The sequence below is a fragment of the Rhinolophus hipposideros genome (assembly GCF_964194185.1).
Source record: "Rhinolophus hipposideros genome assembly, chromosome: 4".
In the NCBI taxonomy this organism is placed as follows: Eukaryota; Metazoa; Chordata; class Mammalia; order Chiroptera; family Rhinolophidae; genus Rhinolophus; species Rhinolophus hipposideros.
Window position 1 is genome coordinate 22735971 of NC_138050.1, and position 25111 is coordinate 22761081.

General features: G+C 40.1%; 1 protein-coding gene across 12 annotated transcripts; it reads right to left on the bottom strand.

The window, feature by feature from the left end:
• Positions 1 to 1171: 1171 nt before the first annotated feature.
• Positions 1172 to 24619, bottom strand: LOC308496780 (uncharacterized protein). 12 transcript variants are annotated; one of them, XM_081046449.1, is made up of 11 exons: positions 24364 to 24578; positions 22030 to 22187; positions 20795 to 20967; positions 16390 to 16549; positions 15876 to 16156; positions 15523 to 15593; positions 9445 to 9530; positions 7619 to 7745; positions 6811 to 6906; positions 6230 to 6312; positions 1172 to 5773 (listed from the first exon to the last, which is right to left on the bottom strand). In XM_081046449.1, exons 7-11 carry the CDS (start codon positions 9454 to 9456, stop codon positions 5126 to 5128), a joined length of 966 nt encoding a protein of 321 aa, XP_080902575.1. In that variant the 5' UTR covers positions 9457 to 9530; positions 15523 to 15593; positions 15876 to 16156; positions 16390 to 16549; positions 20795 to 20967; positions 22030 to 22187; positions 24364 to 24578; the 3' UTR covers positions 1172 to 5125. The 12 variants fall into 12 exon arrangements, with proteins under 12 accessions (XP_080902575.1, XP_080902578.1, XP_080902576.1 ...); XM_081046452.1 differs by lacking the exons at positions 20795 to 20967; positions 24364 to 24578 and adding exons at positions 23346 to 23531; positions 24057 to 24086; XM_081046450.1 differs by lacking the exon at positions 20795 to 20967 and having other exon boundaries at positions 24544 to 24619.
• Positions 24620 to 25111: the final 492 nt, after the last annotated feature.

Genomic DNA, 25111 nt, shown 5'->3' on the forward strand with positions numbered 1-25111 from the left:
CAGGTCACGGCTGACTCATCATTGCCTGGCCACACTGCTGCGTCATGATACTGAAGCCAGATTAGGACACTACAAGAAAAGAAAATTGCAGGCCAACATTCCTGATGAACATAGATGTAAAATCCCCAACAAAATACAAAAGCGGGCACTGGAGTTGATTGACAGATGCTGTTTATGTCTGTTTCCTAATCTGGGTGCCCAGTTGTAGTAGATTCAGTTTGTAAAAATACTTCAAGTGTTTGTATATTCTTTGCAAGTTTTTGAAAAAGAGGAGACAAGTTTTCCAAATGCTTTAAAGAACTCAGTAGTGGCATGAGGCTGCAGACAGGGTTATACAATGTCTGAATATAAATGAAATCCAGCCCACTGTACGCTGTGATGACACCAAGATCTTCACATCACAAGGAGGCGCCACAGACCTGGAGCTCACACCTGTGTGAACAAATGGCCAAAGAGGACTCGCCCTGATTCTTCTCCCCTCCATGGGCCTCCAGAGGTGGGCCAAGGTCTTTCTCTGGCTGCCTTCTCTTCTGTACGCGAGTCATAGTTATTCATGTTGAATAAAATTCCACCCGGCTAAAAGCAGTTTTAAGTGAATTGATTAAAAAATATATAATGTCAAAACTCATTATTGAATTAGATAATAATTTCTAGAAGACTTTGATTTTTAAAAATTTAGTGTTTTTTGTTGTTTTTAAGTTTCCAGTGTGTCCTCTTAATTTACGGCCATGTGAGCCATCAAATAAGGAACTTCTCTGAATTCTTCCAGCAATTTCTCCATTAAATTGTAGTGTCTAAGTAACTGGAGATCATGGCACTCCTAGGGGTGAGCTCCTGTGGTCTCCTTTCCTCTCTAGTTTTCACACTTTGCTTAGGTGTCGGCTATCTCCATTTTCTCTGGCCCACAGCATCATTTCTTTAACCAAGAAACCCTTTTCGTATGAATGTAAAGTCTGTGTCATTCTCTATATGAGAATTCATTCCTTGGCTCACAGTCAGTCACCATAACATCCATGTTTCTGATAAAGGGAATTTGGGACCACGTGATTGTATACATGGATCAAACAAGTGATGGAGCCCAGATACGTATCGAGAAAGTGAGGTAATTGTAAACTAACTTCTTTGCATACTCCTGGTTTTAATGTGATGACTCATGAACTCTATTAATAACCAAATATTTTTATTATTTATGTTTACAGTGCATTCTATGGGAAGAAAATGATTGAAAACAGAAAAATCTAACCCAATTCACCATTTCTTCTAATTATTAACCTTCTTTAGGTTAATTCTTCCTTTCTTCTCCAAATCATGCAAACCTTCAAAAAACTGTTATTATTTGAATAAAAAGGTAATTTAAAAAATAAAAGCAGAGTTTAAAATGGATTGTTGTATTACAAATAACCTTCCAAATGAAAGGTAACCTTTAGAGATACCACAGGCCGCTCTGTGCCTTGAAAATGATACCTATTATTTCATTATCACAAAGGTAAGAATTCACAACTTAGGCTCAGCATGAAGGTGTCTCAACAATCACTGACAGCAAACTAGAACCAAGAATAGCAACTGTGGGGACAGAGCCAGGAGTGGTTTCCAGGCTCTCAGCCTCATGTGGAAAGGTGCTCACTCAGGTAGTAAATGGCCGTCAACTGTGATTGAATGGCCATTAGCTGTGGCTAGTTGGCCACCAGTGAGTCATTGGCCACTAATATAACTGCTATGGCTACGCTAGCAGCAAACGGGGGCTAGCAAGAAGATGGTGGCTGAGCTAGCAAGTGTGGATTGCAGTTGGGACGGCAGATTGCAGCTAGCAAGTGAGGTTGGTTGGCAGAGAAGTGGACAGCAGGTTGCTGATCGTGTAGCTCCTGCTCCCTGTGTCTCCAACCCAGCCCCCAGCGAGAATATAGCGGTATGACTCCCCTATCTACGGCTCTGTGGGTGTTCTTTTTTGGCCTCACCATGTCCTGTATTCTTATGTGGGGAGTGGGACTAGAGACCCCGCATGACACCCTTCATGACAGCAACTATAATATGGATTTTTTTTAAAAAGGCTAGATGATTTTCTTCCAACTTTGCCAAGCATGCTTCTGATTGTATTAGGTATCACCATGTTTACTTCTTTCCAGCAGACCAGGCCCAATAGCTCAAAAGCTCATCAGTGCCCACCTCAAATTTTTACACTGAATTGTTTTAAACATAGCTGAATTGTTTTAAAAACTAGCATATTTTAACCATTTAGATCCTGCTGCTGTGTATACCCTGTGAAAATGCCCCCACCATCTGCTAGCCCTAGATAAACCACAGACTATACAAATCTCTAAGCTGCTGCTAGCCCTTTGCGGTTCTCTGACCCAGAGACACTCCGTCTCCTGGCTGAGAGACCATCTGGACAGTGAAGAACCCTCTCCCCCAGCAGTTCCCTTGCTCTTTCCTTCTGGGTGGTGGCCCCACACAGTTGCCTCTGGAAGGCCTTGTCCTACCAGGGATTTCCCTTCACAGGCAAGTTGTCAATGTGCTACCCAAAAAAAGCTAGTTGTGTAATTCTGTCACTTTGTAGTCATGTAATTGTCCTGTGGACAACACCCCCAAATCCTTTGCTCTCAAAATGGCTCAACATACTTATGCATACATAGGTCAGTGGAGACAAATGCCACAGGCACGTGAACTTCTCTGAGAAGGAAGATCCTGGGAAGCACAGGCATAGCCCCCAGCAGGCAGCAGGACCCACGCCTCCCTCCTGGGGACACCCTGGGAAGAGGGGTGATCCCTGGCTAAGCCACCGGACAGGTCTCACATTTAGCTGTTGCCCAGGATCACAGCTAGTTAACTACAGCTTGGGGTTAAATTATATATTGTCTTAAACAGATTAAATGTAGTAATAATATAACCTGACTTTTAGAAAATGATTATGAAATGTTTCAATATAAAAATGAGAGTGGTGTACCTAGATCTCAAGTTAATTTGTAAAACAGCAAACAAACCTACTTACTACCTGTAGTAACTCGGTGCATATATACAGTATCACCACAGTAGTACTCTTAACTCTAAAATAAAAGCACTAAGCTACTTCTACCTTAGAATTGAGGACACTGAGTCACAGAAAGGTTCAGTAACAAGATCTCATGGGCTGTGACAGTGAAAATTAGAACTCATGGGGTCTGTCTCCAGGGTCTGAACTTCTAACCACTAATTTGTTCTCTCTAACCCTGTTCACACGTCCATGTGTCCCTGGCTGATTACAACCCCTGCCTCTCCAGCCAAGATGCCAAGATGTTGAATTTTAGTTGCTCAAAATCCTCACATGACTTGACTGTTTCCCCCTGGATGGACAGAATCACTTGTGGGGAGTCTAAAAATATAATGATGTATCAGTTTCACCCAGAGATGTGCTCATTTCATTGGTCTCAGGCTATGATTTGGGGATTGTGCCAGTTTGAGAACACGAATCATCCGAGTTATCTCTTGAGAACATTTCCCCTTGAGGTTTAGGTCCAATATTGGGGCTTGTTGAAGGATAATATACTTCGAAGCCCTTGGCAAAGAAAGGGAGACTTCCTTTGTAAGAACTTTCATTTTGCTTGTGGAAAAATACATAAAGTTAATCATAAGAAGGGCTTATGCGGTACCTGACAGGTTAGGGGATTTTATGTTGCTGGAGTTTTTTCAGGACTGCTGTGGGGGAAGCACAGCAGTGGCTCTTTGGGGAACGAGTAGGTGCATAACCTAGGACTCACCTGATAAGATGTGGGATGGGGCCATGGGAGGAACTCCTGCCCCCACTTAGTTCAAGTCAGAAGCATCATGGAAAAAAACCCAAGTAGAGTTCTTGGTCTAGAAGGGCAGAGCTACCTGTCTCTGACCCCACAGAGCTCCTTAGGGGCAGAGACAGGGCTGGGGACTATCCAATGATTCATACTAGATGTCTGATACTGCCCCCATGACCCTGCTAGGCCAGCGTCCTAGCACAGAGAAACCTATCAAGTGGGCTGAAGGTCCCTGTTGTGTCACCACCAGGGCACATATGGAGATAGCTGATGTTGGTAGGAACAGTGAGGCTGAGCTGTGTGAAAGGAGCTGTTGGAGAAAGGGAAGACTCAGAGTTAGGCTGAATCTAACCCACATACCACAGAGTGCGAACTCAACTGTATGTGTCTACAACTACATAAAGAACATTAGAATTTCACCAACAGATTAGATTTTTCAGTAACAGGGTTTACTGTTTAAATATTTACAAGCAATAACCTATTGAAAAAGTTTAATTTCTTACAAAATTCTGAATTCTGTATTCCCAAATCACTCTATCTTGCATTTACATGCCACATTTTCCTCATGAATAGTTATTTTCTCAAAATTCTGAATTATTTGCTAAATAGCATGTTAAAAGGCTCTCTTAGAGAGATCCCCCCCACCCACAGACTGATTTTTCTGATGCGAAATCTAGCTGAAGGTTTCTCTACTTTGATTTTAGGACTATTTCCTCAGGGTGAGAATTGTAACGTTGACTATAAAATGAGTGATCATTTAAGACTTCCCTTCTTTCATGATACCAGAAGTATTTTGTAGTCTGAATCCTCACGTGCCACAAGTGTTCCTTTATGAATAAAGGATTTCTCATAATTTTTCATTGAATCACTTCTCAAGGATGAATTATTTGGTATTCCTCAAGGTTTTATCCTCTCACACCTGTTCTAATGATTATTCCTTCATTTAGTTTTCTATGGACACCATGCCTTGTGCTTGGCTGAGTATTTGTTCATAGTGATTACAAACCGAAGCGTTCTTCCAAGTGGAGTTTGCGCATGTTGTTTAACCATGAATTAGAAATGAAAGCATTCCCACAGATTACATACCTAGGGGTTCTCCCCTGTGCAAATTCTTTTGTGTATTTAAAGTTTAGAGCTGTTGCTGAAGACTTCTGCATTCTTTATTTTTCCAGTGAGTTCTATGTCATCTATGGTCAGATCACTGACTGAAGGTTTCGCCACACAGATGTTACACATATAGCTTCTCCTCCATATAAACTTACATTATGTCAAATGAGTGAGGATGACTGTAGGATCTTCCACATTTATTAGTGTTTCTTCAATGCGTGAGTCTCTTCCACATTCATTACATGTACAACACCATGTCATCTAACGTCAGTAACGCCTTTATTGAAGGCATTCATAATTTTCTCTCCATTGTGGGTTCCCTCATGGCGTCTAAGGGCGGAACACTGACTGAAGGCTTTCCCACACAGATGACATCCATAAGGTTTCTCTCCAGTATGAGTTCTCTCATGTCGTCTAAGGGCAGAACATTTACTGAAGGCTTTTCCACACAGATGACATTCATACGGTTGTTCTCCAGTGTGTGTTCTTTCATGCTGTCTGAGGTTAGAGGATTGACTGAAGGCTTTCCCACATAGATGACATTCATATGGTTTCTCTCCAGTGTGAGTTAGACTGTGTTTTCTAAGGTCAGAACTTTGAATAAAGGCATTCCCACAGATATGGCATTCGTATGGTTTCTCTCCAGTGTGAGTCATCTCATGTCGTCTAAGGCTGGAGCAATTACTAAAGGTTTTCCCACACAGATGGCACTCATATGATCTACCTCTAGTGTAAATCTGTTTATGTTGGTTAACGTATGACTGGTCACTAAGGGATTTTTGACATTGTTTGCTGATGTAGGGTTTCTTTTCCATGTGAGTTAACAAATGTTGAGTCACTGTGGAACTATGAGTGAAATCTCCCAAATCATTATTTTCATCAGGATCCTCTGGAGTATGAGATTTCTGTTTTGGGGGAGGAGATGAAAGGCTATTAATGATTTGCCCACATAAGTTCATACATTCATTTCTCTACATACGAACCCTAAATTAATCTTTCAGTGAATGTCTCCAATTAAAACTTTTCCAATGTTACTTGCATATACATGGTGTGTTACTCCCCTCCATACACAAAGATTTTCTCTTTTGTAACATCCCAAAGCTTATGAATTCATTTTGAAGAATTCAGTACGTTTCTTCAAAGACTAGGCATATGAGCAATGTACATGCAGTTGTCCTTTTTACTAAGACTCAGGATATAGTTTTGAACTCAGGTTAATTTCTTCACCAAATTCAAATTACCCAAAAGTTTTTGCTCAGAAAAAGATTAATCCAAAATTAACATAAATTGGGTTCTATTATTAATATTCCATTGCCAGGTCTTTAATTTGGATGACCAGGGTCAACATTCATGAAACTTACCATTGGCATGATTGTAAATGTGTCCTTCCTGCTGATATGTTGTGTGGTTATTATTTCTTGTTTTTTAATAGTACTTTGCCTGCCTAATATAATTGAAAAAAAGAAAAATTAGACCAGCATTAGGACAATGAAAATGTTGAAAAGCACCAAAACCCACCCATGTGAATATGTCTCAAAAACTGGCGTTTTGATGGGGAATACTCTAGGATGTAGAAACACATTGTAGGGCATTGACAATTTATAAAGATTTTCATGACTGAAATATAAAATAAGTAAAATGGAGATGAGATGATTGGTAGGTAAACATAGGGAAAATCTTCAAAGGGGAGGATGAGGACAACAGTTATTATGTGAAAGTTTAACTTCAATAAGTACATGAATATCTTTTTCCTTAAATCAAATAGAAGGAGGACTCATGAATTGTGACTGATATATACAAAGAATAATGACAACATTTTGAAGATTTATGCTTCAATGTCCTTATCTACAATTTAGAAAATATCACTAACTTAACAAACTCTTCACCTGGGATTTCTAAGGACATACTCTCACTAACCAGGCACCTGATACCTCTTGCTCACCTGGACTCTGGCTTTGGAGAAATCCAGTTCCTTCACGCCACAGTTCTTCTCCTTGTTCCAACTGGAAAATCACATCTGATTTGCAATGCTGATACCCTGTTCATGGGAAAAAGGTACATGGATTTTGAGATTCATGCTAATCAAAGTGCATTATCATCAAATCTAGAACAGGCTCCTGTGGAAGAATAAGAACACGGATGGTCAGCCCAGACAACAATACATAGAACAAACACTGAAGGTCCTTCACCAGACCAGGGAGAAATCCACATCACGTGTCCAAAATAGTGAGGGTCTCTGGATGTTGATGTCCATGTTCACTCAAAGACAGAATGCAGAATGGAGAAAATGGAGAGATTAAGTGTCTGCACAGTGGGTTGAATATTATTTTTAAACAGGTACCAATAATATAAGCTCCACAAGAATAATCGAGTTCTGTTATTTTCACTACTCTGGTATCAAACTTCTGCATAGTGACTAGAACAGAATAATCATTTAGAAAATATTTAATCAATTTATGCATTTAGAAGTTTGCGTTGAGTTTCCAGCTCTGTTCTGAGTGTTAGAGACTGAGTAGCAAGAAATACATTAAACTGTGATCAAGATTACATTCTAGTGGGGTGACACACTAGATGTAAGTAAATGAAAAGAAACAACTCTCTTTTGTGTAATTATGAGGTCTATGAAAGAATCAGGGAAGAGAGGAGAGTGGGTGTGTGGAAGCTATTCTAGATACTTGTTGATTCAAAGAATAAATGAATACCTACCTACCTACCTACCTATGTAAATATGTGTATGTCGACAGACTTACCGAGGGAGACCAGATGACTGACAGTTTCCAGCATCACATCTCTGAACAGCTTTCTCTGGAATGTGTCCAGCAGGGCCCACTCTTCCTGGGTGAAGTCTATAGCTACATCTTCAAACATCACTGATTCCTAAAAAAAGAAAAAAGAAAAAAAAACACACACATCATGAATATTCTGATTTAGATAAAGAAATCTCTGCCGATGTCCAGAGTATGAGGGTTGAGAAGACAACACTGAGGCAGGGAGCCAAGGAGCTGGGAATAGAGAAAGAGCAAACTGAGTTTGGAGTTCCTGTCGGTTCATTCTCAGTGCTAAGCTGGCCTCTGCGTTTCACTACATCACGGAGATATACACAGTATGAGTCAACAACACCTTTATTATAAAGGAATAGCATGAAACACTAGATGTAAGTAAATGGTTAGATGTACATATAACCTGGACGTTTTTCGATAAATGGCAATTATGACTTCCAGACATGCGATTATAAAAATAGCCTTTAAAAATTAATAACTAAAACTCTCTTCCTAATTCACATCAAGTAACTTTACAGACTTACCATTAAGGCAAACAATTCCGTGATTTGCCACTTTTGAAGCATGACCATGGTTACATCATTCCTCTAGCTGAACCTCAGATTCCTTGTCTATGAAATGGTTTAATAACAATATATGAAGTTCATCCTAAGTAAACATGTATTAAATACAAGCCATTAGTCTCTTACTCACTGAAGTGTCCAAGATCCTTGAAGCAATCTACAGTATTCATCAGAAATGAGTGAGTTTCATACAGAACTTAGTCTCAGTAGGTGTAGTCTCGCTCAACTCTACAGGACTCAGGTGTTCGTAACAAACTCCAAGGGCAGGAGGTTCAGCAGCACAGGCCAGGGCCCTCTGACAGGGCTGTACTGAAGGACAGTCGTAGCCTGACCTTGCCTGTGGGATGACGCCTCTCATTCTCAATTGTCTCTGGGACCTCAAACCAGTTATCACTGTTTCTCCCATAGCTTTTTCTTATCTCCATGCTAAAGGATAAAAGAAGCTTCTTGATTGATTTTGGTCTATCAAGCTCTTCAAAAATTTCCATAGGGCCTTAAATTTTACTCTACTATACTCCCTCTCCTGTATAAGCAGCCACAATTAAGGACGTAATATTCTCTGTATATTAATTCCAGTTACCAAATATGAAAAAAAGGTTAATTACAAAACGTAAACTGTGTGACTGGTGAAAAGGATGATAATGAAAATTTTAGTTATCTTTTTAAGAAGTTTCCAGAAGTACACATATATTGTATCAAAACTTTCAAGTTAAAATTGAAAAAATAAATAAATAAATGATTCCTCATGCTTCCTCTGGTCTAAACTTCTCTCGTGCTCCCTTTAATACGTCACAGCCCTCACCCAGGACCTGTAACACTGGATTGACTGGCCTCACCTGGTGAAACCACTGCCTCCCTATCGGACCCTAATGTTCTGCTCCTCGCCCATCTCTATTAGACACCACAGCCCTCACACCATTACAGCCAATAATGTGATTAATGAGTGAATTATTTCCCAATGTGGCCATGGGCTGAACTGAGAAAGAAAACTTCTTTTATCTCTTCTGTAAATACGCAACCTGCTGGAGTAAATTAGTATGTTAGGCAGAGTATTAGCTATTGAGGGGCTGTAACCCATTATATCCATCTTGGAGTGCTGGGGAAATTTCACTGGGCTCAAATCCTTAAGTACTTCCTGATTTCACTTAGAACATTGATGCTAGTGTAGGAGAAATCTGCCCACTGCTGTCAACAGTGGTGTCATTTCAGTAGAAAGAGGCATTCCCTACTCACCAATGGCTGCATTGTCAATAACTCAGTTGCCAGCTGTCTTTCTTTGGTTTCCGGTCACAGACAGTCCAAGCACTAAGCAGGCAAAGCTGGGAATAGAGAAAGAAACCATGAGACTCCAGTCTTGTGCACAATTTCCAGACCTTCATGTCATGAAGCCCCAATGTTCACCTGGCTGTGACTCCCCAGTCTAACCAACAAACATGCAGTGTACTCTACGAGAAATGCAGTGGACTCTCCTCCTCCCCCAGGGTCAAAAGAAAGAAGATAATGACTATAGTTGATAACAAAAACCCCCCAGAAATACAGATATCTTATGGATAACAATATCGCAAGGTTTGAGTTGTTTGTTAATTAGGCCACGTCATCCAGTTATTCAATTGCCTCCCTGATTTCCAAGCATAGCGATCCCTGACTCACGCCACATATAGATTTTAGTTTCTACCTGTAGATAAATACTGTGGAATTTTTGATTTCATTATTCTTGCTTTGTGCAGTAGCAGTGGTTCTCCATCATCCATGGAGCCCTGCGGACTCTTACTCCTATCCTGCTCTCAAGTCCCTTTGGACTTGGACAGCAAGCAACTAAAGAATCTATTTTTGATGGGAGTTAATTCAACGACTTACTCCATTTGGAGGGCGTTAGTCCAGTCCTTAAAATCCCCTGCATTAGAAAGTAGCAGGAGTACATGCATGAGTCACAATGTTCCTGTCATGTACTGCCTCAATCCTCTAGGCCAAGCATGCCCAGAGAACACAGTACGGCTGGGGCGTAGGAGGAACTCTAGTGGGTCTACCATCTCATATTTTCGTAAGGTAGTAGCTGAAATCCTTCAAATCCTATTATATATTAATGTTCATTAGCTGCAGTATCCCTGTATTTCATTGCACACAAACACACACATATGTATATGTATGTGCATATATAGGCAATATACACAAATGTGTGTTTGAGACACACACACAGAAAGCACTTATAAACTGTAAATTCTCCCCGAAATTACCAATAAAATGTATTTCATGGAAAAATGATGATAATATGTCATAAACAAAAGTAGGATTAACTCACCCATTTGTACCTGAGGTCCAGAAAAAGAAAAAGATAAATTTGTATCAAACATGACTCTATGCTTAGATATTTACATATATTCACTTAGTTAATCCTCATAGTAAACCTGATTAGTTTATTTACCAATAAAGGACATAAACAGAAGAGGTTCAAAAACTTTAGTAATATAACAAAGTTATACAGCTAGAAAATGACACATGTATAATGTACATTTTGCTCTGCCTGTCCACTATGCTCAAATTCCTTACAAATTACATACCATAACTAGGTTTTACCTGAGTATCTCCTACGACAATAATCAGAGGCCCCATCCGTTACTACAACATCTTCTGCTTCTTACATTTCCACAAAATTACAGAGAACCTGCCACATAGGAACTTCCAGCGCATTGACATCACCTCTCAAACATCAGGCTATATCTCTCTTCATTTTTCTTGCCCAATTTTATGCACTTACTCATTTCAACACTTACCAAGACCAACACTTTTTCTTATTTCCCTTGGACTATTAACCACATTTTCGATCCCAAAAGCAAGTGACTCCATGTACCTCCCTTTTTCAGGACTGCAGTAAACACACACACACACACACACACACACACACACACCACTAAGGGGTTGATCCCTGTCTAAGCACCGAATCATTACTCTTAGTGATTTTCAAATGTATCTGGGAACTCTACTATATCCTGAAGTAAATCATTCTTCTATACTCCATAAATATTTCAAGTCTTCTCCATGCCTTCTGAATCTACACAGTCTCATCTTTGAGCAAATGAGGATATCTACACACAGATTGTATTAGTTTGCTAAGGCTGCTGTAACAAAGTACCACAGACCGGGTGGCTCAAACAACAGAAATTCATTTCCTCACAATTCTGGACCTATGTTCTCTCAAGTTTCTGCTCTTCTATCCTCTACACAATCAAACTGGAAGTGCAATTATCATTTCCTCACCCTTTGATTTGCAAAGACCACCAATGATTATTTTATAAATATGTATTGTTAATATTGCCAGTTATCTCCCTATAAATAAAACCTTACTTGGAAACAAATAGCTCTTTTTAAGGTATTTTCCTAGCCTTCCTTATAGGACACCTCCATCTTATCAATGTCTTCAGTCTCTTCTATAACCAGTCCTACTCCCATGCCATCTACAAAGAATTCCTCAGTGCTACTGGAAGGTCTCAAGACTCCATTTTTTTTTTTTTTTATATAGTGTCCTGGCAGACTCACGCATTTATGCAATTGCTGCTATTTCTTCTACTGCTATTTCTAAATTGAAAGTGACCAATTTCTTGTCTGGATTCCACTTCCGAGCTATCACCGATGCTTGCAAACTTACACTTAAAATTAAATATTTCTCAGGACAATACCTCCACCGCTCCAAATATAAAAATCATTCTCCTCTACTCTCCAATTTTAGTTAATGGCTCCATCAGACATCTGACTATTTTACATGACTTTGCTGAACCAAAAAAATACGTTATTATATCTACAAAGATCACTATTATCAGCCTTCATTTCTACCCTAATCTACATACACAAACTTCCCACCCCACACACATTTACTTCAGTTTCAGTTTAAATCTCAATTACACAGAGATACTGTCACTGAACTGCAACCAGAGTCTTTCCCTTTCCCTCTGCTTTGAAATAAATAGAACTCTACTATTCTTTCAGGCTGCTCATCATGTATGTATGTATGTATGTATGTATGTATGCTCTATCCCCCCACTATCTAAATGCAGAAAAATCAACAAAGGAATGGTAAGATTAGGGAAGTTTCCCTTGACCATGATAAATATAAATACAGAGGAATTCCTTGTCCACAATAAGGAAAACCTGTCCTCAAGGTTGCCTGCCCCCTAATGCTGCAGTCAAGCAATTACTTTCCGATTGTAAATTCCTTTTTGAAATAAAGGAGTCTGTCTATCCTGGTAAAAATTCTCTCCAGTACTTACCAAAACTTAAATAGATGGAAAAGCCAATGAAGCCACCCTTTATTGATGCAGTCACCACAAAAAGGACCTCAGAGCTTCTTTCTTTCTAGATAAGTCAGCCTTTTGATGGTTGATCTATCTTTATAAGCAGTTGATAACCTCATCAATCATATAAATCTAAAGGTGCACCTTGATTAATCTGGATGCCAGTCAATATAAATCTCATCAAGGCATGCCTTTTTGAACATAACATTTTCTCACTAGCTAGGTAAATCATATAGATGCAATTAAGGAAAACAGATGATGTCCTTTCATTCTTTTTCTGAAAACACTTCATTTTGAGTCATTTTAGGTTCAAAGCAAAATTAAGGGGCAAGTACAGACAGTTCCCATATACCTCCTGTCCCCACAAAGAGTCTGCCCCATTATCAACATGCCCCACCAGAGTGGAACATTTGTTAGTCAATGAACCAACACTGACACACCATTATCACCTACAGTCCCTAGTTTACCTTAGGGTTCCCTCTTGGTGTTCTGCATTGTATGGGTTTGGATAAATGTATAAGGACACGTACCCGCCACTGTAGTATTGTACAGAACAGATCCACTGACCTAAAAATCCTCTGTGCTCTGCGTATTCATTCCTCCCTACCACCCCACTGATCTTTTTTACTATCTTCATAGTTTTGACTTCTCCAGAATGTCATATAGTTGGAATCACATAATATGTAGCCTTTTCAGGTTGGTTTCTTTCACTTAGTTACATGCATTTAAAGTTCCTCTATGTGTCTTGTGGCTTGATAGCTCATTGCTTTTAGCTGCTGAATAATATTCCATTGTTTGGATGTACCACATTTATTTATCCAAATAAACTGTCCTAAGGAAGGACAGCATCGATGCTTCCAAGTTTGGGCAATTATGAATAAAGATGCTATAAATCATTCACGGGCAGATTCTTGTCCCCATTTTTTCCAACTCATTTGCATAAAGAGCAAAAAACATAACGGAAGGATCGTATAAGAGTACGTTGAATTTTGTACAAAAACTTCTAAACTGTTTTCCAAAGTGGCTGTACCAGTTTGCAATCCTACCAACAAAGAATGAGAATGCCAGTTGCTCCTCACCAACATTTCGTGTTCTCAGTACTGTGGATTTTCTAATAGGCATCTGGTGGCATCTCACTTTTATTTTGATTTGCAAATCCCTAATGACATAAGATGTTGAGCATTTTTTCATATGCTTAGTTCCCTGCTGTATATTTTCTTCGGTGAGTTCCCTGTTCAGATCTTCTGCCCATTCTCATGGGATTGTTCATTTTCTTATTGTTCAGTTTTAAGAATATTTTATACATTATGGATAACTGTCCTTTATCAAATATGTTTTGCAAATACTTTCTCCCAGCCTGTGGCTTGTCTTTTCATTTTCTTGACAGTGGTTTTCACATAGCAGAAGTTTTTAATTTCAATCAAATCCAGCTTATCAATTATTTCTTTCATGGATAATGCCTTTGGTATTGATCTAGTCATTGTCAAACCCTAATTCACCTAGGTTTTTCTCCTATGTTTTCTTCTAGGAGTTTTATAGTTTTTTGTTTTATATTTAGGTCGATTATATCTTTTCAGATAATTTTTGAAAAGGGTGTAACGTCTGTGTCCAGATTAATTTTTTTGTATGTGGATATCCAGTTGTTACCTTCCCCTTGTTGAAGACTTTTTTTCCTCCATTGTATTGTTTTCACTCCTTTGTCAAGTATCAGATATACCCACACAAAGACTATATTTGTGTAGGTTTATTTCTAGGCTCCTTAGTATGTTTCAATGATCTATTTGTCTATTATTTCACCAAAAGATTATGTCCTTTAATTCTTTATTTTTCTAAAAGTCTCAAAGGCAACCTTCATCTCTTTTCCCAGAAGTCTCACTATTTTGTGGATGTTGGTTGTTATGGGCAATACTATAGAAAAGCTAAGAGATTGATCCTGCTCTTTAAGAGGATTTATAATCTATTGATATCTTTCATGCTGTGAACATTAGGGCAACTCTATATAAGGAGAAACAATTGTGCTTAAAATATATATTCAAAAGACATATTTTTCAGGTATCTAGAGTATACATAATTTACCACCAAGAAATAGAAAACCATTTCACTGTAGGTCTCTTCAAGTCAGATTTAGCTAATGATTAGGGACTGTAAAATACAAGTTTCAAAATGTTAGGGCTTCACACAATAAATAATTTAGCTTTTCCTATAAATAGGATATGCTTTAATTGTTCTTCAAAATATTAAACATCTAAAAAACTAGTAACATCTCAAGATATATGGAGATACAGAGATATAAAAGAACAACATATTTTTGAAGAAAACCATGAAATTCACATTCATTTAAGTACAAGCATTTGATTTTTAAAAACCTGCCATCATCATCATCACTGTCACAATCATCATCACGACGTTCTAGTGCCCTGAGGCCAAAGAATGTTGAACTAGTTTCTCCTGGAGCTGGAGAGCTCAGAGGTCAAGGGCCCAGGCTATGGACTCAGCCTACCAAGGCACCAGCCAGGCTTCCCCACATGCTGGTGATGTACAAATGGAGAGATGGCCCCTACTCCTTCACAGGATTGTTGAGAGGTAAAAATGGATTAATGAGTGTGAAGTGCTCACACTTGGAACACTATGAGTCGCTGCTATAATTACTTACATCTTCTTGCCAACTTCCTTGATTAACACAGGAATTATTTTAGAACCATTTATACTTCAGATCAGGTAGCATCCCACACTCAGTGACTGGAACCCTGATCTCATGTACCTCTAGAAAAGATGCCTTATAACAGGGGCCTCTCCCTGCAATAGCTTAACATTCTGATGATTAAGGGACTAAAATCAACTGCCTTCAACTTGAATTAGGAAGTGGAATGATTGATGTTCAATGCTGTTGGACAATATCAGAGCCCCAATGAAACATTATGTATACCCCTTCAAGGAGCCCGGGATGGCTTCTGTGTGAGAACTGCCATCCCAGGTACACCACAGAGCCCCCTTAAGCATGTTCCCAAATAGAGCCCATACATACCCTGCAAGGTGTCAGGTACACATCTCCATAGTGCAGAATGTTCAACGAGCATCTTCCAAAGCCTACAAACTCTGCAGAGGGAGAAAACTGACATTCATCTCTAAAACAGAGAGGGCCCAAGGTTCTATCTCTGAACCCTTGCTGTCCTCGTCTACAGCTACAAGGCCAGAAAGTGGTTGGATACCCTGCTCCAATTGTGTCCTGAGCTCTTATACAGTGTTTTCCCTTTCAGAGCGCTTGGACTGGGCCCTATGCTCTACACCCCTCAAACACCTGCCTCTACCATGAGCTCTGAGGTACCTGCTCTTCTCATAATAGTGAGAACACCCCTCCTCCTGCACATTGGTCCATACCTGGAAATTTGAATCTTCTCTGTAATGCACAGTAAGGAGAATGTCTTCAGCATCACAGAAACAGGCAATGTCAAGGTGGTTACCGAGCTTTGCTCTCTGCCTGTTGTATGCATGTACTGTGATGATGAATTTGAATCCTTTACCGCCAGGGTTGAATTAAGGGGACTGAGCAACTGGAGAGTTGTTTAAATGTCTGGGAGATGGTGGCTGGATTCTGGGCACTGTTTCCTCTTATTTTCCTCTGAGTCACCCAACAGGGAGGACAGAGCTTTCAATCAGATCTGAAAGAGAAGCCCCAGATTAATGTAAGAATCTGATAACTGGGGGAAGGTAGCCAATATCCAGGACAGTTCACAATGCCCCAAAGATATTATAAATATGGTTTACCAATTTGAATTACCAAGAGAATATGAGAGAAGGAAGATCTAGCAAAACTAATACGGATTGACTATGGGATTATGTTGGGTTTTGACTTGAAGGCAAATTTAGACTGAAATGTAAAATAACTTTTTACCTTTAGAACTTTTCTTCTAATGAAATATAGGATATCCAGGAAACCCCTAAGCACATGAAACAGAACAGCCCTATGAGTGGGAAGAATGTATGTAGGTCTCACTGTGCTTCGTCCGTGCTTCCACTGGCACACATCAAAGAAGGTCATGAGTGGTTAAGAACTGTGAATAAAAAGCAACCTCTCAAGATCTGATCTTTCTTAGATTATAGAAAACCCCAACAAGGTCCCACAAACTTTCCAAATGTCCTGTGTTAAATGATCATTATTTTGAGCCAGGAAGAGTTCCTGCTATAGCACAATCCTGACACATATTCCTTTCCAAACTATCATCATGAATTCATCATGTGGTTTAAGGAGAATTCAGTGAAAATTACTTGAAAAAAAGGTAATCAATGCAGTATGTATTAAAAAGGCTAAAGTATCAAAGAGGTAAGAGTAAAAAGATAATTAAGTATTAATATTCAAGAAATCCTTTGCCCTGGAGCAGAATATCATTTAAAAATTAGCCAATAATTTTAGTAATGAATGGATTACAAAATAATTAAAAACATTAATTAGAACTTCAAAGCAGAAATACAAGAATAAAAGTCAAAGATTTACAAGAGAAGGAAAAATGACTTTGCAAAGCTCCAAAACTTTAAAAAATATACTAAAAACCATTTAAGAGAAGAGATCACATTGGGAAATAAGGGAAAGGAAAAGATACAATGTGAAAAAAATTTCTCATTCATGTGAATGACTGGCTTTAAAATGAGTGAAAGAAAAGGATTAAGTGAAAACTATTGAAAGGATGAGAAAGAAATTGAAAACTGTGAAAGACAAGCGCACAACTATAAAATTAACATTAGTGGTAAAGAAAACAAAGGAATGATATGACAAAAATAATTTTATGACTTAATTTACTAAAGAAGACCAGAACATAATGATAACCACAGAAGATACAATGTCAACTGAATATTAAAAGGGAAATCTCTTTTAAATAATCTTGTCATAAAAATTTTTAAATGTACATTATGAAAATTAATACTTGAACATATTATGTAAAAGTACCAATGGAACAAAGCTAAAACATTATTCAGGGAAAATTTTGTCTTAAATGTTTGTTAATTAAACAAGGATTACAAAATTGGTATAAACCCCCATCTCAAGAAGTTAACAAAATGAAAAATTCACTTGAAGAAATCCATAAGAGGGAAGCAACATGGAGAAGCAGGAAAGATAAGCCAGAAAAGTAGAATAAAAATGTAAGATGGAGACTAATGAAACTTTCTGTGATAAGGAAAAGCTCTGTATCTGCATTGTACAGTACAGCAGCTACCAGGTATATGGGGTTACAAAACACCTGAAATTTGGCTAGCATTGCTGAGGATATTAAGTAGGTATTTAATTTTAATGAATACAAATGTAATAGCCACATGTAACCGGTGGTTTCTGTATTAGTCAGCACAGATCTAGAATCCTGGGGAGGTAGTTAAAATACTGAATAGATTCAAGACAAAAATAGAAAAGGAACACAGTCAAATACAGGACATGAGACTGGTGGAGTAAATGTTGACACAATAAAATTTAAAGATTGTAAGATATTACTTTGATATGACAAACGTCTAAAGATAAATATAGCGGAGAACCAGACACACTGGGATTTTATGGACATAAAGCTCAAGTTCCCTAGAGGAAATCTGGACTTAAAAACAAAATGGAAGATGAATAAATAAGAAAATTTGCAAGATACACTCTGATGTGACAAAAATAAACTATGTTACTAGTATGGAGGGGAGTGTTACATAGTAATATTGGCCACATAGTATTTTCAAGAACATGGTAAGAATTTATTAGCTATCCAATTAAAATGGGAAGACAACATAACTTTTTGCCTAGTAGGAAAATTTAAAACATGTAAATTCATACCACAATGTAGTAAAGTTATGTTGTCATCAGACACAATTGAATTATACATTTAAGTGCAATCCCTATGCGTGCAGAGGTAGAATCTTCTGGCTTAAAATTTCTGGCTCCCAAAATGAAGTAATTCTAACAGGGAAAACAGTAAATATGCCATTAGGTAATTCTGGTCATTTCTCAAAAATGCCTGACAATCTTATTAAGTGTTACATGCCAGTTCCAACTTCCATGCAAAACAAATAGTATTTCAAATCTTTGGTATGACTGATGGATTTTCAGACCCTTCTTTCCTCTTATATTCATCAGGTGGTTTGTAACTTATTTCTCAAATGAAGTGGATAATTTTGGAGGTAGATTTTCCAACCATTAAATTTTAAAGTATGCCAGTACTCACAATCCATTGGTTATGCCATCTACCCCTTAACAAGTGAGAAATTGCTTGTAATCTCAGCTACGTTCTTTATCTCTACTTTTATGCGTGGGTCCCATTACTTCCTGCCACATCATGAATTTTATGTTATCAATTTTATAAAAAATACACTTTATCTTAAACTATTCCCTCTCAATATGATCCATCCTCTTAGCAATTAAATATGTTACAGCATCTCCCAGTGTGAAATTTGAATTAAAAAAACCAACACACTGGACTTTTATTTCCAGCTGCTGCCTTCTCATTACCTTTTTAATCCAAGGGTGGGGGTACACAGAGTCCACTTATCAGCAGTTATCCTAATCCTAACCATCTAATCCCACTCCAATTTTTGGTCCCTGTTAATTCCTGGGCATCATTTTTGCTGACATAAGTTCACAGATGAGTCTCCTGAAATACTTCTGAAGGTACTGACAAGTCTGTGCTGATAGGCAGACCCAGGCAGGCTATCAGAGGCCTGCCTGATACTCTAGAAAAAAATGTCTTGTCACTATAAGAATATTTCTTTGACAAAATGGTCTTTCAGTGGAGGTGGATTTATCTCATCCTTCTTCCCTCTCCAACTCATCCAGGCTAACAAGCTGTCATGTATAGAAGTAGAGAAATCCAGTTATCAGTCATCTTTCAAAACTTTCACACTTTGAAACACTTCAATAAATATTATGTTTCTCACTTAAACCCACAGGTTAGAGATGAATGGATGAGCAAAATGTGTCATATTCATATAATGGAATATTATTTAGCCTAAAAAAGGGAAGGAAATTCAGACACATGCTACAACATGAATAAACCTTAGGATATTATACTAACGGAATATTATTTAGCCTAAAAAAGGGAAGGAAATTCAGACACATGCTACAACATGAATAAACCTTAGGATATTATACTACGTGAAATAAGCCAATCATAAAAACAAACACTGTGATTCCACTTATCTGAGTTTGAATGTGAGATTAGTCACATTCAAATAGTAAGAAAGTAGGTTGGTGGTTGCCAGGGGGTAGGAAGAGGAAGAAATGGGGAGTTTTTAATGGATATAGTTTCAGTTTTGGCAAAATGAAAGAGTTCTGGAGGTGGATGGTAGTGACAGTTTGGACAACTACATGAATATACTTAATACCACTGACTTGTGCACTTGAAAATGGTTCAGACGGTAAACGTTATATGTATTTCACCACACAAAAAAAAATTGGGGAAAAAAAGGCACAGGCTGTGTTCTGCCAGAGACATAATTAATTCCATAATTTTTTATTGTTTCCAAACAAGAGCAAACCTCAAATGATTAACTGTTTGCTCAGTGCATAATTCTTAGTCTGTTTCTTCTGTTTCATAACAATAACGTCAACATGAATGTCTTTGCTTGACATTCTTAATTAATTATGAGTTTATTACTTTGAAGGACATTCACAGAAGGTGCATTGCTAGTTGTAGGCTCATGTGTATTTTCAAAGTGAACAGATATTGCCTGGTTGTTAAACCCCAAATGTAGCACACTTTCTGGCTCTATCTGAAATGTATGAGGATACTTTTCTTTCATCCTCATATGAAGTAGAATTTTTCACTCTGGTTAATATTGCCAGTCAGAGGAGATTAAGCAAGGCATTTTTCCATGATTACATCCTTGGTTAAATGCTTTGCCTTTCCATGCCATATAGAAAGCTAATCTCCCACATCCATCTGTATCTCTGCGACCTACGTATATAGAGCTGTATCCATTTATTTAAGCACCCCTGTGTGATGAATATTCATATGCTATGCCTTTTTTGGAGGAGTTTTTATAACAGAAAATTAATATGAATTTCCTGCTTTATGTAGTTATCCAATACATCATGGCATTTTTAAGAGGAGTTTCTGGCTCAGCTATATTTTCTTGCTGATGGGTCACCAGGTGTTACTGCAGCATTTCTTAAATAAACAATTCTTCTATCATGGAGGATCTCATGGAGCTTTTTAATAAAACCAATTCTGGATAGAATGGGATCTAGCTCTGACTCTGATATGTTATTTTTGAAGGTCTGTAGTTCACAATTATTCAAAATCTTTCCCATCCTCTGCTTTGTTCATAATTATTACCCTCTTTTTCCTTTGGCGTTTAATTTCCAGCTTTCCACACACAGAATTTTCTAAGTTCTCCAGGAGTGGTTCCTGCTGGCTGTTCTCTCCATTTGCCATCCAGAGGACAAGGGACGGCATCTTCCAGCTGCCCCAGGCAGAGATATAGTAAGACGTGTGCAGATATTGAAGGGCTGAGAAGAGCAGATGGCAGAAAGGCAGCTGGTACTGAGGGCTGAGACAGTACTGGGGCTTAATGTTCCTTGTAGGGGGGCAGGGAGTGGGTCACCAATCTGCCTGCCTTCCAGGGAGGCCCCCCTGCCTGTCAGATGTCCAGGCTCCAGGATGGGGATAGGTGTAGGGGTGGGAGACAGGCCCTGGACCTGGGCTCCTCTCTTCCCGGCAAGCCTCACCTACAGGTGATCTCGGAGAACTTCCAGTCTTTCTTTTTCCCCCCTGCTGCTTGTCCTTTGCCTTCAGGGAACATATTAGAAGGAGCAGATCTAGGACTTTAAGGCGAACCACCCCAAGTCTTGCTCTGGGTATCTAGTCATTCACTCATGGAGGTCTGGAGTCTATTCTCCCATCTCCTTAGATTTCTTCTTATTATTATTGCACTCACCACAAAGACCATTGTCATTATTGTTGTTAATTACCATTATTGTAATTATGACAACAATTATGATTTATCACTACTGTTGTTAGAAAACACTAAATTAAAGTTCGCTCTCCACTCAGGGTGTCAGGTTTACTGAAGGGAACTACAGAGGATTCCCCAAAATACACACAGACATACAGATGCCTTCAGGTCACTCCTGGTGCCCTTTCTAGAAATGAGTGTCCACTTATTTTCCAAGTTTCCTTCCAGAATCCTGAGTAGCCATTTTGACAGGGGAGACTGGACAAGGGCATCTTGGACTGCCTGAGCCTCAGGGATGAGCAACCACTCATGCGTGCACACAAGGCCCAGGAAGAGCATCCACTGCCAGCCAGGCTCAATGAAAACTTTCCTAAGACACCTTGGGGCCCAGGAATAGATGGAACAAGCATGGAAGATGAGACAGGAGGTTCCTGCCCTGCGGAGCCTTTGCAGCATTTTCTCAGTACTACGCCTCAGAACCAGGGAACCACTCACAATGATCTACAGACCTGCAACACGAAGGAGGGTGAGGAAGAACCAATCCAGTCACCCACCAACAGATCCACTCTCCCACCAACAGCCCCAGGCTCAGAAGCAAGACGCCAGAAATACATACCTGAAGGTGGTAGGTGGAACAGAAGTCAGAAAGTGCAACAAGACATTCAGGGCCGAGAAAGCGCCGTAGCCTTAATGTTCAGAGTAGCTGGGGCTTTGGACGGCTGAGGGGCAGGGCATGGTCCCTGAGTCTGGCCACCTTCTGGTAGGCCAGATTCTCTGGAAGACACAAAGACACACACACACACACACACACACAGAAACATATTTAAATGAACTTATATAAGTGCTGACTCTGAATGACAGATTGTTTTCCACAAATATTTTTATAATCTATTATTGTTTGTTCACTTGTATTTCAACATTTTGCAACAATTACCACATCTAAATAAAAGTCCATTTAATATTTTTAAAAGAAAAAAGATGACAGTTGCTATGACATGATGCGGATTACACAGGAAATCAAAATGCCTGCTTATTCTAGAACATCCTGTTTGAATGAGTAAAACGTACAGTCAACAAATAATCAACCAGTTTGAAAACCACACAGCAATTAAACAAAACCCTGGCAAGAGGTGTTTTTTTTTTTTACATTAAATTTGATGTTTTCATGTATCACTTACCTTTCTGACAGAAACTAGGATTTCAATGACAATTTCTCCTGCCCCAAGATACGTTTGTTTCTAATGTATGCCGCTAAAGAAAATATTCATATTGTCTAATAAAGTTTCTACCTCTTATTGGAGATTATGAACTTAAAAAATAACTTTTTGCCATGACTGTTAATCTTTTATAGTATCTCAGACAAGATATTAAGCATGTCATAGATGCCATCGCTTGAAGAGAAGCTCAACAAAAGTGGTATTTTTATATCCACTCTAAAAATGTTGCAAGAAGCTTAATAAGGTTAAGTATGTACCAAACAAATTTTCTCCGGCTCCTTAGCCTCTCAGTCTCCCTCCCATTTCTGGATCCTTAAGCCCCAAACAGCATTCTTACTCCTTCCCCAAGCCTCCTTCACGAGTCAGTGCCCCTTCCTCCCTCCTCACGGGAGATACTTTGGATGTACACTTAGTTTGAAAAGTCTGGGCCTACCCTGTCAAGCTGCCTTGTAATGTGGAGCAGGGAAGGAGGTCAGTGGGACAGGCTAGTAGAGAGGAACCAGCACCGTCCTCACAGGAATGACATGGGGACAGGAAGGCGGCAGTGTCTGCCCTTCCGACTCCTGCCATTAAAAATTACAGATCATATTTCATACTACTGAGCAAGAGCCACCTCTTTTCCATGGTTTTAATCACAATGATCTCAAGTTTTTAAGTTCCCTTTTCCAGAACACCCCATTAAACTATCAAACATCACGAAGGTCAGAATTAGTACCTAATTAGTAGCGCAGGAAAACGTGAAAGAAGCTCAGCCATGGAAACAGCCCTGAGCCATTTATTCACCACGAACAGATGAGCTCTCTTCCCAAAAACACCCCACGGCAATCCAGCTCACCCTTGGCCATTTTCAGAGACGTGGCCGAGAGCCCACATACTGAGTGGGAAACTAGTTCACACCTCACTAAGTTAGCAGACGACAAGGGGCGGAAGACATCGAATATTAGTTAAACTAGGTTTCGACTGTTAATGTAAAACACCATCAATATCCTTACCAAGAACACACTGAGATAGTGTAAAACTATTTGCTAAGCACCTAAGAATGTCGTGAGCACATAACAAAGGCTAGAAGACCATTGAGACCTCAGAGTCTGAATCGGACACAATACATTTAAAAGGGACTGAAAATTGGAAATTAAGGGGAAAAAAACTCGTGACTTGGGATCTACCCCTTTTTTTGCTGCTGGTCAGACCCCTCCTCCTAGGCGTCCTCTTGCATCTCTCCGCTGACCGTCCTTTTGCCTATTTCCACGCATCTGGCCGCTTTTTGCCCAGATCCCTCTCCCCTCTCAGGGGTCCTTCCAAGGCCGCCGGCCCACTCCCGCTCTGCCTCCCTCACCCCCCGACGCGCTGTCCTGACCCTCGTCACACGCCCCCCTCCGCCTTCACACGAACAGAAGAACGACGCCCCTGCCCGGGAAGAGCGCACTTTCCGGTGGGGCATCGCACTTTCCGGTGCAGACAGGCCGACAGGCGCGGCCAGCGGGGCGGCTCCGGGCACAGACCGGGTCGCAGGACGCGGGGACGCGCGAGCGCCCAGCACGAGGCCGCTCGGAGGTCGGAGGTGCGCCCTGCGCAGGGGAGGTCGGCGGGCGGCGGGGCCGGGCCCCAGGGCGACGCCGAGACCGGGAGGGCGGCGCCAATCCACCTCCACACGCCGCGCGGGGCCGGGACGGGAAACGGTGAAGGATCCAAGGCAGAAAGGTCCGAGCGGCGTCCGGTGGCGGAGCTTTTACCTGACACTGACTCGGGTCCGGACCCGGCGGGAGAGCGGCTGCTGACAAGGCGGGGCGCCCTTAGACTGGGGCTGGCGGGTGCGGGTTCGGAAATGCGTCCAGGACACTGGGCTCCGGGTGTAGGGGCCTCGGCGTTGGAGGAATCAACGTGCGAGTACAACTAGAAACAGTAAAACTCACCCCAAGGCACCCGACGCTAGACGAGGGCATCTGCTTCCGGGTTGGTAGGCAATTGCGTGCTCGGAGGGGCGGGGCCTGTGTGGGGCGGGGCCTGTGTGGGGGCGGGGTCTGGGGCGGGGCCGGGGAGGAGGAGCTTGTGGAGGGCGGGCCTAGCGGCCTTTCGCCGGTTCCCGGGCGTTTCAGGGCCTGGACTTCCCTTTTCGTGAGAGACACTGTAGGGCAGGAGGATCTCATGGCAGGTTTTTTGACTGGCAGCTGACTTGTGAGAACAGCTTCTAGGACAGATTTCTTCTTTGTTGTGTGGACGAGCGTCTACCTGCGTGAATGCTGCCGGAGAAGATGCCACACATATATTATATAACATCACTTCCTCCCAAATTGAAAATGGAAATCAACCAAATAAAAAATCATGAACCATGGAAAACTAAATAGTAAAAATAATATGAATGGTCATTTTAGTTGAAAATGAAAGCAACCAACGTCAGTGGTGATTGGGGAAACAGAAATAACAATATTAACGATACATTTTTCTGTAAAATTTGAAAATTATTAAAGTTCTTGATAATTG